Below are 13896 nucleotides of genomic sequence, written 5' to 3'. Positions count from 1 at the left end.
TATAGTTAGCAAAAAGAAAAAAAAAACGTGATGTGAAACTCACATTTGTCCCTGAGTGTATGTTATGGACCAGGCATTCGCGAGCGATTCTCGTGTATGATTACTGTCGCATGTCTGCATGACGGCTATGATTGACGCCATATTTTGTCCACCTGACATAAGCAGACTGACGTCACACTGACACGCATACGAACGAGGAACAAGGGATTGGGTATTAAAATAAATAAGTTCGAGGGATTGGCGTGCCGAAACCACAATCTTACTATGAGGCACGCCGTAGTAGGGTACTCCGGATTAATTTTGTCCACCAGGGTTTCTTTAACGTGCTCCGAATGAGCGAAACACGGGCGTTTTTGCATTTTGCCGCCATCAAAAGGTGGCCGCCCTGGCCATGACTTGATCCCACGACTTCGTGCTTAGCAGCACAATGCGACAGACACTATTTCGTTAAAAATGTCCCACTCACTATAGTGGTGGGTCGGACATTTTTAACGAAATTAAAAAAAAAAAGGCTGCCGTTTGTCTTGCTCTTCCTTCCTTTGCCTGTTTGACCGTATGCTTCTGAAACTTCTTGCTTCTTTTGCATTCGTTGCTAACACAACGCCCTGCAACATATGGTGACTTGATGAATCTCTTCCCCTCCTCCCCTTCCCAACGACCTGACTGCACAGATTACGTCTGCTCATATTGGCCAATGATACCGAATTCGTGTTATGGCACGAGAATAATTATTTCCGGCAGTCGGCCGTTGGTTCATTTCCGTCATTACTGTATTGGAAACAGCAGGCAAGGAAATAAAACAGGCAGTAGCGAAATTACCGAATTCGTGCTAGTTATATTTACCCAACTTTAAAAAAACGCCTCTGTTTCGATATACGTATGTTTTCAATAAGAAAATTCAGGGACCCGCGAGAACGTAGCTTGCTGTTTTGAGGTCAAAGACCACCAACCCCTCGGGGCTCTGCTGTAATCTAGCGTAAAAGTATTTTTCCTAGCGTAAAATAAGCCCGCGTGTACACGCAAAGTGCCTCGAGTGGCCAGTCGCTCGGCAATATTGCGTGTACTTCAGAGCTTCCTTCACGCTTGGAAAAACACTTTTATGTAGCACGCATTGAGCAACAGAAAGCTGTATCGGGAGTTTCTCATATCGCTCCACAATTTTCTCATGAACGCTTTTCATCTAATTATAATATTTGAGAAGTTGGAGTACTTATTATGTAATTAGGTAGGATGAAATAAAAACTCTGAGTATCTCCAAGAGACGGCAAACAACATTACCTTGCTTTTGTACAACTACGTTGCATTTGCATATTTTTAATGTTTGGCTCAAGTTACGGGGCACACCCTGTATATCCGGGGCCGAATTCCTAAATATTTTCGTTCGTAATGAATGTTTATCAATGGCCGGCCACGTTCGCAAATATGTACGACACCAAGACTGGCAGGCATCTACTGTTTCGAACAGTTCTAGCGCAAGAAGTTTCTGTGAATGCGGGCACCGACCTTAAATAAGAAAGTATCTACCGTGAGCTGGTGATTCCGACGGCAGGAATGGAATGAATGGAGAGCGGAAACGCAGGTCTAGCTTGGTTGAAGCGACCAGATAGATAACGGGCTGCAGTTTTTCCGAAGTGCATGCGAAACCCTCAGTGTTAAACTTACGACGTCAATGAAGCAGCGTTAACCTTTTCTAAAACTTTTGTTCTTGGACTTTTTTCGTAACGGTATTATCGCAAATTTTTTTCGACTTTTCTAATGGTATGATGAAAAACTGGCATTTTTAGATATAAACATGATATTTTTCATAGAAGTTCATGCTTTCTCATTTTTCACAGCAAGCGGCATTCTTTGAGCTGAATACCAATAATATGGCCTAAATACTGGTTCTTTAATTGCCCCAAGTAACGCTATTGTAAGGAAGAAACAAACAACAACTAAGGTATTGTTTAAAATTCAGTCATGTGGTCACAAGACGTTGGCTGTGTTTCAAGTGAAATATTTGGCATCTTGGACTCGTCATTTGAATGCGCTTTGAAAGAGGTATATACTAAGTTGAAAATAATATTCAAACCATATTTAGAGATCATGCGGGTTCTGACAGCGACGATCTCCTTGATTACATCACACATCGGAGCGGGCTTATTCTTGAAGTAAATTTTGGTTGCCACCTTACAACCTTTATAGCCTGGCCTAACTGCTCTGAACCAACCAGTAAACAAAAATACCTTATTAATAGAAAATATTTTGTTGCCTAGAGGAAGTCCATGAATACCTAATTCACACAAGCGTACTCGACGAATTTTGGCATGTTCTTACGACGCTTTGTTCGACCCCCCACTGAACAATAAAACGCTGCAAAAATTAGAAAGAGGAAGATGCGCCTATTTGAGCCCGAACCTGAACTTGGAGAGATCCTGGAAAAACATGCGCTAGCCGGGGGTTACACTTGGCGCATCATAAAGGAATTCGTGAGCAGTGCGAAGAAAGGAAACACCGTGAAAAAGAAGAGGAACCGATATTCGCACCGCACTTGTATCCTAGCTCTCATTGAGTCCATTGTGAGGCGCCTTTGACTCAGGACATGACTCTGCAGACCAAAGAGGGTGATTTGGAAGTGAAAGGGCCAGTCAAAGTGAAAGCGTCGAGATCAAGCAGCCTCGGGCGCTGAAACATTGCGGAGTGCGAATAACGAGGAGCTAAGCCGAGGAAGTCGTGGAGCATCCCTCGTAGCGCGCAACAAAGGAAGCGCAGGGCCGTGTTTTGCCTGCGTGCCGACGCGCGCGGCGGTCCGTCCGCTCGTTACTATCTTGAAGCATGCCCTCGCCGCCGGCGTGCACCTCCCCTGGCCGCAAGGGACGCCCACGGCAATTCCGCTCTCCCGTTTCCCTTTCGATCGAACTGATGCTTGACACTAGTTGTGAGTGTGTGACCCCTCGGAGGACTTCACCTTTTAGCCAGGCCCCTCGCGCCTCCTGGGCACAAGGCAGCGGACGACAGCGCTTCTGGAGCGTGCCACTTTCTCTTCGTTTTCTCTTTCTTCCTTCCTGCCGCTTTCCTCTCCTTCCGACCAGTCTCGCTGTCTTTTATTATTATCTTGAAAGCGGGGAAAGCAGAAATGAAGCGCAGGTGTGAGAGTTCCGCGAGGTACGGGGGGCCCGCTAAGGTGCACTGTTTGTCCCTCCTCCGGGCCACTCGTATAAAAGTACGGGACCCCCCTAGATCAGGACAACGTTGAGTCGAGAGAGCCGTGCACGAGGAACGCGGACAAGCTCGCTCCTGCGCGCACAGCTCACGGATCTCGAGCAGCCATGAAGTCGCTGGTAAGTGGCTGCGCACGTGAACGGACTCGTACAAGTCGGGTATTGGGCACTCTGGCTGTAGAGCTGGGGGACGGGGGAGCCCATGAGCATCGTGGTCCGGCGCTTGCAGAGGCGGCTCATGTAAACTCCTATCGCGAAAACGATCGTTAAGGAACGCCAGGACCAACCCCATAATTTATCTGCTGGCAGCTCTTGCCCGGGCCTCGGAGTATCTGCTTCGATTTATTGTTTTTCACACAGGTGCTTCCTTCCCTCTCTCCCCTGAACAGCGCTTGGCCACTGCGTAGAATCAGCTGTGTAACGCTTTCCTTCAAGCATTTAAAAAGACGTGACAAGGTAGTTGAAAGAAGGAAGCATTACCTTCCATGACCAAGACGTGTCTTCGATTAGCTCCAGAAACATTGATTACACAAGACCTAAGAAGCAGCTGTACTGTCAGCAAGAAATTATTTGTCCATGTGAAGTTTTCTAGTGCGTCTAGCTTCTCTGGAGTACACACAAGTCCATATTGATCGTCGCATAAGAATTTTGAATATGAATTCTGTCTTTGTGTCCAACACAACTCACCATCCTAAAGTAATTTAGTCATTCTAAGTTGCTGTGAAACAGGTGATTGTTCGTGGTGTGACGCAAGGTCTGACCCTTTGCGGCGCGCTGCGGACAACGGTTTGACATAACTTTTCACATCCACCTATATGAGGGATGACAACTGACTTAAAACGCCACATTTAGTGAATTGAATTGGATTCTGGTGTTTTTACGTACAAAAACAACAATTTGATTACGAAGCACGCCATAGTGGGGAGACTCCATATTAATTTAATTTTGACCACCAGGGCATCTATAACGTGGCCCCAATGCACGGTTCACGGGCGGTTGTGCATTTCGCCCAATTGAAATGTGGCCGGCCCGGCCGGGATATATATATATATATATATATACATATACATATATGATCACAGGTTAGCATATGCGAAGCTCTCCCAAGCAATAGAAATCACACTGTGTTTTGCACATTCCATTATTTCGATGCTCAAAGGTGGCTCAAAGCTACGTGAGCCCCGACATTTTGATAGCATATGCATGGCTTTATCGCCGCACTGAGTGCTAATGTGCTTCTTCTACATAACATTGTGGTACTTCTCCGCATGTATACAAGCAGCTTACATAAATTCACAAAACGTGATAGTAACAATAGTCATGCAACAAAGATGAAAAAAGAACTCAACTGACATTCATGCCACTTCTACTCTAAACCAGTCGTCAGATTTAAATCAGTAGTCTTTGCTGACTGTAACATCTAAAACAAAAGCTGTTGTGAATTGACAAGAGTAATGCACAAATAACATCTTACTATGGTCCCCACAGGTAAAATCGACAGAGAGGCTTTCGGGCAAATAAGCATTTCCGCACAAGTAAGAACAGAAAAGTGTAAAAAAGTGTTTACAAAAAGGGTAGGTTTTAAGCAGTTAAACTGATGCATATTCTTGCTCGGTGTTTCTTCTTCATTCTTTGCTGCTTTGAGCCAAAATGTTTGGCAGCAGTGTTGAGAAAGTTTGAGACAACGTATTTTTGTGTTTCTTTCGGTGAACCCCGCTTCTGAAGTTTGTCGCAATTTCGCTTAGAGCTTCCACATATGCGTTCCCGCACGGGACGCAGTGGCGATCACAAACTCCCAAGAGGCAGCTCAAATTAAAAGCAGCAATACGAGAGCTTTGTTGTGTCAATACTTCGAGATTATCTTCTTAGTAAGATCTGTTTTTACAGATAGGCTGCTAAAATGGGGCAGTACCATATCAATTCTCATATTTTTTACATCCTTACCTTCTGTTAAAAATCATATCTTGGAACATGCAGGCGAGATATGAAGAGATATAAAAAAAGGAAAGCAGGAGTCCATTTTGGATATCTTTAGCAAGCACCGAAATCTTATGTTTATAGGAATGTGGAGTTCCAAAAACAGGTGTAAGCTTTCTTGGTTATCGGCTATAATCCATACCTGAACATTCTGATCAATAAATCCAGGAACTGCTGAACTGCCTATATAGCGTACTGACGGGCAGCAATCTTCCAAACAAAGCGAACAATGAAAGTACCCTACCATTACGGAATGCATCATTTTTGTGGGCCGTGTTTCGCGAAGAAAGGAATAGAAAGAGGAAGAAATGATCATGCAGAGTTGTCGGGCTATCCTCCCTAATGATGTACGACCCGCCCGGTGACTAGAGCAATGGGATCCCGAAAGATCATCAAACAGCCATCGATGAGACACCATCAAATAGAAGATACGCAGAATACAATGTCAAAGTTCATTTTATCCAGGTCAGAATTATACCCTGTTGTTTCGGCAACAACAGCCTAGATACTATGTGTGCTGCAAGTTCTGCCATGTACTAGGGTCATTTAAAGAGGAATACGCTTCCAGAATAACATGCAAGCGTTCCCGATGTTATGAACCAATAGAAAAATCTGTAAGAAGCTAAATATATAATGATTCAACTGGGACTCAACAACCAAGATATAACGTTATATTTATAATCTAGATGTAGTTACGACCTCCAGTTGCTACTGTACAACCATGTTTCGACGCAGGAACGTTTAATGGCTAGGTTTTCCGAGAAATTGCCTTAACCAGAAATATCACACAACACACGTGAGTCGTTGCGCTATGCTATTCCGCCCTGCTATATGAGTCAGCTAAAAAACAATAGCCGAGATGGCCTGTTCGAAGTTAATTTGTTTATTGCGAAATTTCTTTCATACAGATCTTTCAAACCCAATAAGATTAGCAGCTGTGGTCCATACGCCATACCGAGCGACTTAGTTTAGAGGCCGTTACTAACAATCACGTGGATACTTGGATCCCAGTGCCGTGAATGTCCAAATGTGAAATTTATTTCAAATAAGTCTGCTTTCATAATTATGCAGAGAAGAACATGCTACCTTACAAAGGAAATGTGAAGGTGCCGACTAGTTTCATCGAGATCAGAATAAATACCATTGGATACCAACCACACTGCAGAACGCGACTAGAAATTTCAATAACTGGCACAATTTCCTACAGCGCCTTATTGCGAAGCTTATAATATTATATACCGAAATTCCCAAAGGTAAACGTTTGCCTGCATGCTAAGATATCGTCACCAGATGATCCAGTTTGAGTTTGAAGGCTGACGGTTCTGTGCACATTCTGTTTTTTTCTTTCCCCATACTGGCAGATGTTGATAGCATCCCTGATCGGGCTCACGCTAGCCGGTAGCCTTGGAGGCTACGGTGGCCCTAGCAGCGGAGATGCCGCAGGTGACTCCGGTGGAGGAGGCTCGGGATGGCAGCCAGAAGCCGGTGGTGGAGGAAAGGGAGGTTCGTCCGGTGGCGGGTGGCAACCGCAGGGCGGTGACTCTGGATCTGGCGGCGGCGGCGGCGGCTGGCAAGCCCCGGGTGGAGGAGGCGGCGGCGCCGGCGGTTCCGGGGGCGCTGGGTGGCAACCACAGGGCGGCGGAGGTGGCGGCGGCTGGCAACCACAAGGTGGAGCCGGAGCCGGTGGCTGGCAGGGAGGTGGCCTTGGTGCCGCCGGTGGCAATAGTAAGTCGCCATTTGCAATTTACGCAGAAGGTCAGAGGTTACTGTTGTATTTCGTGCGTGTGAAATTACGTTGTAATTATCCACCCATGTACACAATACTTTACCTAAGTTTATGAGCAAAAACAACGACAGGGCTAAGTTAGAGCGAGTACACAAACACAGTATACATAACATTTGTGTACTTGCTCCAGTCTTATCCTTTAGTTGTTCTTGCCATAAATTTAATTATATGCAACCAACTAGCCCTTCGCCAAATATTGGGTAGCAATAATTTGACACGCGGTATGAGCTACGTCAGTGCAGCCTTTCCATATATGAGATAATCTAGTGGTGCTTAGTACGTAAGGGATAAAAGGCTCAGTGGCGCCACTTTTGCACACACACGTTTCCACCAAAACTTTACTTCGCATATTACGTATCTGTGTACTGAACGGAAGATAAATGGATGTGCGATAAATGTTTTATTTTGTTTACATTGGGGATCGCAAACTGTACCTCGTAAGATGAATCAACAGTAACGTTGACGAGGCATGAGGAAATTTGGCAATCAGTAAACTTTTTACCCAGGTGGCCATGGCAGTAGCGGTGGCGATGGTACAAAGCACATTTATATAATCCGCACTGTCACAACAACCGGTGCTTCTGGACACGGAGGCGGTGGAAAATCCGGCCAAGGAAGTGGCCATGGAGGATGGCAAGCTGGTGGTGGTTCTGGCGGCTCTAGCTGGCAAGCCGGTGATGGCTCTGGCGGCACTGGTTGGCAAACCGGTGGAGGCGCGGGATGGCAGACTGGTGGCGGTGCAAGTGGCTCGAGCTGGCAAGCTGGCGGTGGCTCTGGTGGGTGGTCCAGCGGCGGCGGTGGTGGCGGCTCTACCGGATGGCCCAGCGGTGGTAGCAACAGTGGTGGCTCGGGAGGATGGCCCAGTGGTGGCTCCGGAGGATGGCCCAGTGGCTCAAGTGGTGGGTGGCAAGCCGGTGGTGGAGGCGGACACGGTGGCAAGGCTGGTGGTGGAGCAGCGGGTGGCGTCACGAAGCACGTGTACATCATCAAGACTCTGAGCAGTGCTTCGAGTGGCAGCGGCCATGGTGGCAGTCATGGAGGTGGACACGGTGGTGCCAGTGCTCACGGTGGTGGCGCTTCGGGTGGCCACGGAGGAGCACACAGCAGCCACGGAGGAAGTACTGGTGCTCACGGAGGTGGCCATGGCAGTAGTGGTCACCGCGGAGCTTCTGCCGGTGGCGCTCCCGAAAGCATAATTGTCATCCGCACCGATGGAGCCTCCGCCAGCGGGGGCCATGGCAGCCACGGTGGCGGCCATGGAGCACTGAGCAGCTTCGGAGGTGCAGCTGCGGTCAGCCATGGTACGGTTGCCAGCGCTGCTGCTGGTGCGGTGTGGCGAGCAACCCTTGGCGGAGGAGGCGCAGGATGGCCCGCTTCTGTCAGCGACAACAGCGGTGCTGGCTGGCAGACGGGCGGCGGCCGCAATGCTGGCGGATGGCAGGCTTCTGGTGGCGACCTCGGAGGAGGCTGGCAACCCGCAGGCAGGACGGCTGCAGGTGGGGGCGGCGGTGGCTGGTGGTAGGCACCGGAACCTGAACGCTGCTTTGAATGCAAGACTTCACCGTAAGAGTCCAAATACATAACGGAATTCTTGAGGTGGCGGGATACCATGGCGGCGTATAGAAAGTATACCTTGAGCACTTCTCTGTAAGATAATACTAATTAGCGATTCTTTGTAATTTAGGCACATTTATGGTCCGTTGAAATTGACTTTCGACTTTATATGCAGTTACAGAGGATAATTACATACTGAAGAAGTTTCCGCGGAGACACGAGGACAATGCCGAGAAACGACAGGAACGAGCGCTAACTCACAACTGAAGTTTATTCTCGGCATTGTCCTCGTCTCTCCGCGCAAACTTTTTCAGTGTGCATTTCAACCAAGTAGCCCAACTATCTGCTCTCATAAGTGGATAATTACTTCGGAGTGGGCATCCATCTGTCAAGTTCCGTAATGACGTGTGGTGCTCCAACAAAATGGCCTGCCTTCCTAGAGCGATCGTTTGTCTGATGGCATCGCATCTCTCAATAATAATAATATTATTAATAATATAATAATAATAATAATAATAATTTTACATGCAAGTAAAGCCACATATTTTCATAATGTCTGCTAAGCGGCTAGTGCGATGTCACAGTGTCTTGAATACGAGAAAGTATTAGCCGCTTGTTACACAGACTGAAGGAAGGGAGTTTTCACTCATTGATGTCACAGCGATGCCGCGCTACGTTTCTAAAATAGGCTCCATTGGAAAAAGTATCACGCGATGTTACACAAGTTACCTACACTGAACGAGAGCGTGCCATCGCCAAATCAATGTGTTAGACTGGAGTTGAGGAATTAATTGAGTCAGTTTAACATAAACAGAGGGTCACTAAGGTGACTGTTTTCGTATGTTGGTAAGACATGAATTCAGCACTTTGCGCACAGGACGAGAACAGGGAAGAAACAAAGACACACGAGCGCAGGCTTCCAACAGATGTCGCGGTGGCGCTCGCGTGTCTTAACCTCTTCTCTGTCATCGTCTTGTGCGCAAAAAGCTGTAAACCGAGGGGCTATGCGAAATTGGTATGACGGCTTCGGGTTATATCTGAGCATCTGGGAATTTTCAACGTCAACGCAATGACCAATACACGAGAACTTTTGCATTCCGCCCTCACGATAACGTGGCCGCCATGCTCTTCAGGTGCTGTAGCTGGCAGTGGAGACGTGAAACGTATGTGCAGGAAATGTTTTGGGTACCGCGCGCTCGCTCTGCCTTAGGTCGCTCTTGTCAGAGTAGAATTTATGATTGAGCTCGATTCTCGCGTTTAGTCTCACCAGGGTATCAAAATAACCGGAGCCGAATTCACAAAGCTTATCGCTTGTAAGTGATATTTGCCATTGCTTCGCTAATGATAAGTGTCACGCATAAGGAATGGCTGAAAATTTATCTTACAAACAATTCTAGCGTAAGACGTTTTTGTTATGAGCTCTGAAAATTATGAGTCGAAAAAGAAAAAGAATGAAAAAATACCACCATGTGAAAGAGCTTAGTAAAAAGAAAATGGCTTTGTAAGAAGACACACGCAATCCTGAGCGAGGAGGAGCAGGCGGCATCGAGCATGGCGCCAAATTTTTAAACACATGAAATATCGTCTCAACAAGAACAGACACCAGCGGATACACTCATGATGCCAAACAACAGGTGAAGGGAAAAAAATAACAAAGAAATTTGATCAGAGAGGAAAGGGACAAGAGACCAGTATAGAAGCCTCCATTTAACCTTGATTATTTTGTCGCGCGCTTACGAAACTCACTGCAGAGAAGTTATGTCAGCGCAAGAACATAAGTAGCAGTGTATATAAACTTCTTGGCCCGTGATAAATATATGATGGGCACGCACGTAGGCGCAGTTTTCGTGTCTTATTGAAGAAAGACACATTTTTGGTGGCAAAGTGGCTATTTGTCTGCCCCCGCTGGCTTCAGCAGTTATTTTACACAGCTATCAATCCAAGTGAAAATGTTCGTAAAAAAAGAAAGAAACTCGCACTACGTAAACAATACATTACTGAAAAACTAGTCAGCTGGCCCTGGTGACGCAGTGGATACCAGTACTGCAAAGTTCTGCCGGAAAAGCGCTCGTGGTCGTGTGCTATCATGCTTAATATGCCCATCTTAAAAGCAGAAGAAAATTATTTTTTTCCTTTTTCAGATGTGCCCCAAATTATTTCTTAGCGTGAGTCTGTTATGCCCTCGCACTTTTCAAAGGACCTACATCTTGTGAACCAAATTCATGCGGAATCGTGCCTATAGAACGGCAATGTACTTCAACGCTATTTTCCATTACCGTTTCGGAGTCTAAATTTTTCCTTAGTGCACTTTTATATGCATCCCGCCTGCGTGCAGCATTATGAGTCAGCATTTCTCAATTTGCACATTGCACAAAGCAACATATGAGGTTTTACAAAGTTGAAAACATACTCGTATCTTTAAAGGGCCTCTTACTATAATTGTTTGAACGTTATAAACAGACAAGCGTGTGATCTAGATCACGCTGTAGTGAACGCGCCAGCAAAGGTATTGCACCGATGTACGCGGCAAAAGAAGAAACAGCTGAGAATTCAAACAAAGGCTCTTCTTGGAAGAACTCGGGCCGCCAGTGAGATTACCTTACATCCATGGCATTGCACAAACGGCAAGCAGCATCGCAAAGAAGTTGCGGATTCGCGTGAAAATCTCGTGCAAATACCAGTAAATGCTCCGCGCAACAAGGAAATAACCGATGACACACAAAAAAAAAGAAGCTTGGGAGAGAAGAGAAGGTGTACCGTATGGGCCAATATGAGAGAATGGAAGAGAGAATGTCACTTGCGCACACTGTTTGAGGCAACAGGAGAGTGCGGCTACTGCGGCGGAGTGTTGCTGCCGTCTTCTAATCATTGTCTGAAGGCTATTCATTGGCTCTATGTATCTTAGTTATTGCTAAATTCCTTCGAGAAACTCTTGCAGTAGAAGGTTCTCTGGACTATCGCCCTACACTTTCTTGAGTAAAACCAAAACTTCTGGGGGGGGGGGGGGGGGGTTGATAATGGTCATTTAAGGAAGCCCACAGCGAATGTTATTCGATTTGTACCACTACGTCCTTAGCACTAAATTATTGTAAATAATGAGCATAATTACCCGTTCGTTGCGCAATCAGAAAAAGTTTGTGCAAAGGCGAGCTTTCAGGGTTTCTAATATCGGTAGGAAAGGAAGTAGTAGAAAACTATATTATGCGATGACTCAGAGTGGGCCCCACTGGCAGAAGTGGCGTTCAACGGTGGTGAATTGGAGAAATGAGACTTGTTGCTTTACAGATAAAGGAATAGACAGCGGGTGTACTTGCAAAGCTCTTGTTTCGTAAGACCTGTTTCTCGTTGGACAGAGCTACCAGTATCGGCCTAACCGCAGTAACCGTTGACCATTGACCATTGTTACCGGCCATCCTTGCATTCTCGCAACATTGCGCATGTTGACGGATGTTCCCTAACTCGTGTAGCTTACGAGAACAGCTGCTCACCGTTCGTGCATGGGAGGAACAGCTACTGTCCATGATTGTTGCATTCGGCCAATGGCGCAGTTTGGGCAATGTAGTAAGTCGCGCAGACAAAGGGCTTATTGTCTAGTAAACATAATTACACGAGGTTTAAGATTCAAGCCGAGTGGTTTAAGTTCTGACACACAAGCTACCTTGACTGACGCCACAAGACAAGCTTGACCTGTGCTGTAGGGTACCACCATTTCGTTCGCTGAAGTCGTTGAAAGAAATATTTCCCTAAATAACACGAAGACATTGCGCATGCATATAAATTACCTTAGATTAGTACAAGACTAAAGCACTGAAGCTTTTTTTTCTTTTTGATCCGGTACGTTATATTTTTCTCTCGTTTATTTTGATTGATTTTTAATATTGAAGCCCTTGTTCTTTTCTCCAGTGTGCAGCAGACAATCAAATTTTATTCTGGCGATCTTCTTTATATCTTCTTTTATATGCACCACCCATTCTTCCTGTTTCTACGCGTCACTTTTCTTTTTTCCTTTATCAGAAGATCACATTTTACATACATTCCCAGGCCTCCTCAGAATAAGTACTGCAGCTGTTGAATTTTGCGCGTAACATTGCTAAGCTGTCTATATGGTGTATCACCCCGATATTCATGCTCCTTTCTTGCATTTATACTTGTGATAGATGATTTCGCTCCTCGTCAACAAATTTTCTCGCGCTGCCATCTAGTTTATTACTGGGCGTTAAAGCAATCTGTTATCAGGTCTTGTGCCCAAAGAAAAACAAACATTTTACTACACGTTACCTGGCTAATCAGCAATTAGTCTAAAAGCGATAGCTGTGACGGGCCGTTTGAGCTCTCGACATGTCCGTACGTCAGTCGAGGCCGCGGCGTAGTTCCTTCGGATAGGTACTTGAAAGTTGTCTAAGTGTATTTTGCATAATCGTAAATGTTGACATGTGCTCGAAAGTGTTGGGAAATATATTTGTTTAATAGCGCGCACTTGTTGTTTCTCGGTTATCCTTTTTTTTTTATCCCGACATCAGTTATAACACCAAAACTTGGTTTACTGTGTCTGTCCGTCCGTTGTTTCCGCTACACCACTGGCGATGGCGGCTGCAGTCATTACCGTTTCTTCATTTAGCCAGCTCCTCAGTCATAGCTTAACCCTCAGCATAGGACAAAGGAAACTTTGCCGAAAAAAGAACAAGAAAATACAAAAAAACACAGGGCGGCTAATTATAATTTTGAATGTAATGTATCTTTTGCATGAAATAATACACTGGAAAACACCATTTCTGTTTCTGTTACTATGGTGAATATTATTAAACCACCAGTATGGTATCTCTACTGTGATATGGACATGTTGAACACAAAACTAAGCACGACACAACATTGACCAGGACTTATTCTTCCGGTTACTGCTCCCATATGCTGCTCCTTCTGAAAGATGGGTGAAATGTCAGTTCACTAACAGCGTAAGTAAAGACAGAATGGACAGAAACAAGTACACACTCGAGCAGTTATTTAAGAAAGTAAATCGAATGCAGTGAACCTGTCAAGAACCTAACAGTGTATGCCGCCAAAAATGTGCTGGCATGATTCCAGACGAGTTGTCTACATGTATTTGTGGGCACCGAGAAACTGTGCGTAAACATTTGGTTTGGCTTTCTCACTTTCAGATGACCAGCCGCGGCCCACAATCCAGATGGGCCACGTACCTCGGCCAGGAGTTCAACTGTGCCATCAGCAACGATACCTCAAGCATACATTCCGCTTTACGGTTACTTCATCTGTACCTACCCAACTCCCAGAAACATCCTCTCGTAAATCATGTGTGCGTGTTCTTTTATCTCATGTACTCATTTGGGTTTTCATAATAAAAAGCGTCAACGTGAAATTCAA

At 45.7% G+C, this 13896-nt stretch overlaps 1 protein-coding gene across 1 annotated transcript; it reads left to right on the top strand.

Moving 5' to 3' along the window:
• Window positions 1–3223: 3223 nt before the first annotated feature.
• LOC126543355 (uncharacterized) lies at window positions 3224–13896 on the top strand. The gene is made up of 4 exons (XM_050190478.2): window positions 3224–3320; window positions 6539–6902; window positions 7470–8526; window positions 13674–13896. The coding sequence occupies exons 1-3, from the start codon at window positions 3309–3311 to the stop codon at window positions 8483–8485; spliced, it is 1392 nt and encodes a 463-aa protein (XP_050046435.1). The 5' UTR covers window positions 3224–3308; the 3' UTR covers window positions 8486–8526; window positions 13674–13896.

This window comes from Dermacentor andersoni, chromosome 1, assembly GCF_023375885.2.
Source record: "Dermacentor andersoni chromosome 1, qqDerAnde1_hic_scaffold, whole genome shotgun sequence".
NCBI classification, from domain to species: domain Eukaryota; kingdom Metazoa; phylum Arthropoda; class Arachnida; order Ixodida; family Ixodidae; genus Dermacentor; species Dermacentor andersoni.
Note: the sequence above shows the minus strand (reverse complement) of the source record. Positions and strands in the feature narration are given on the sequence as shown.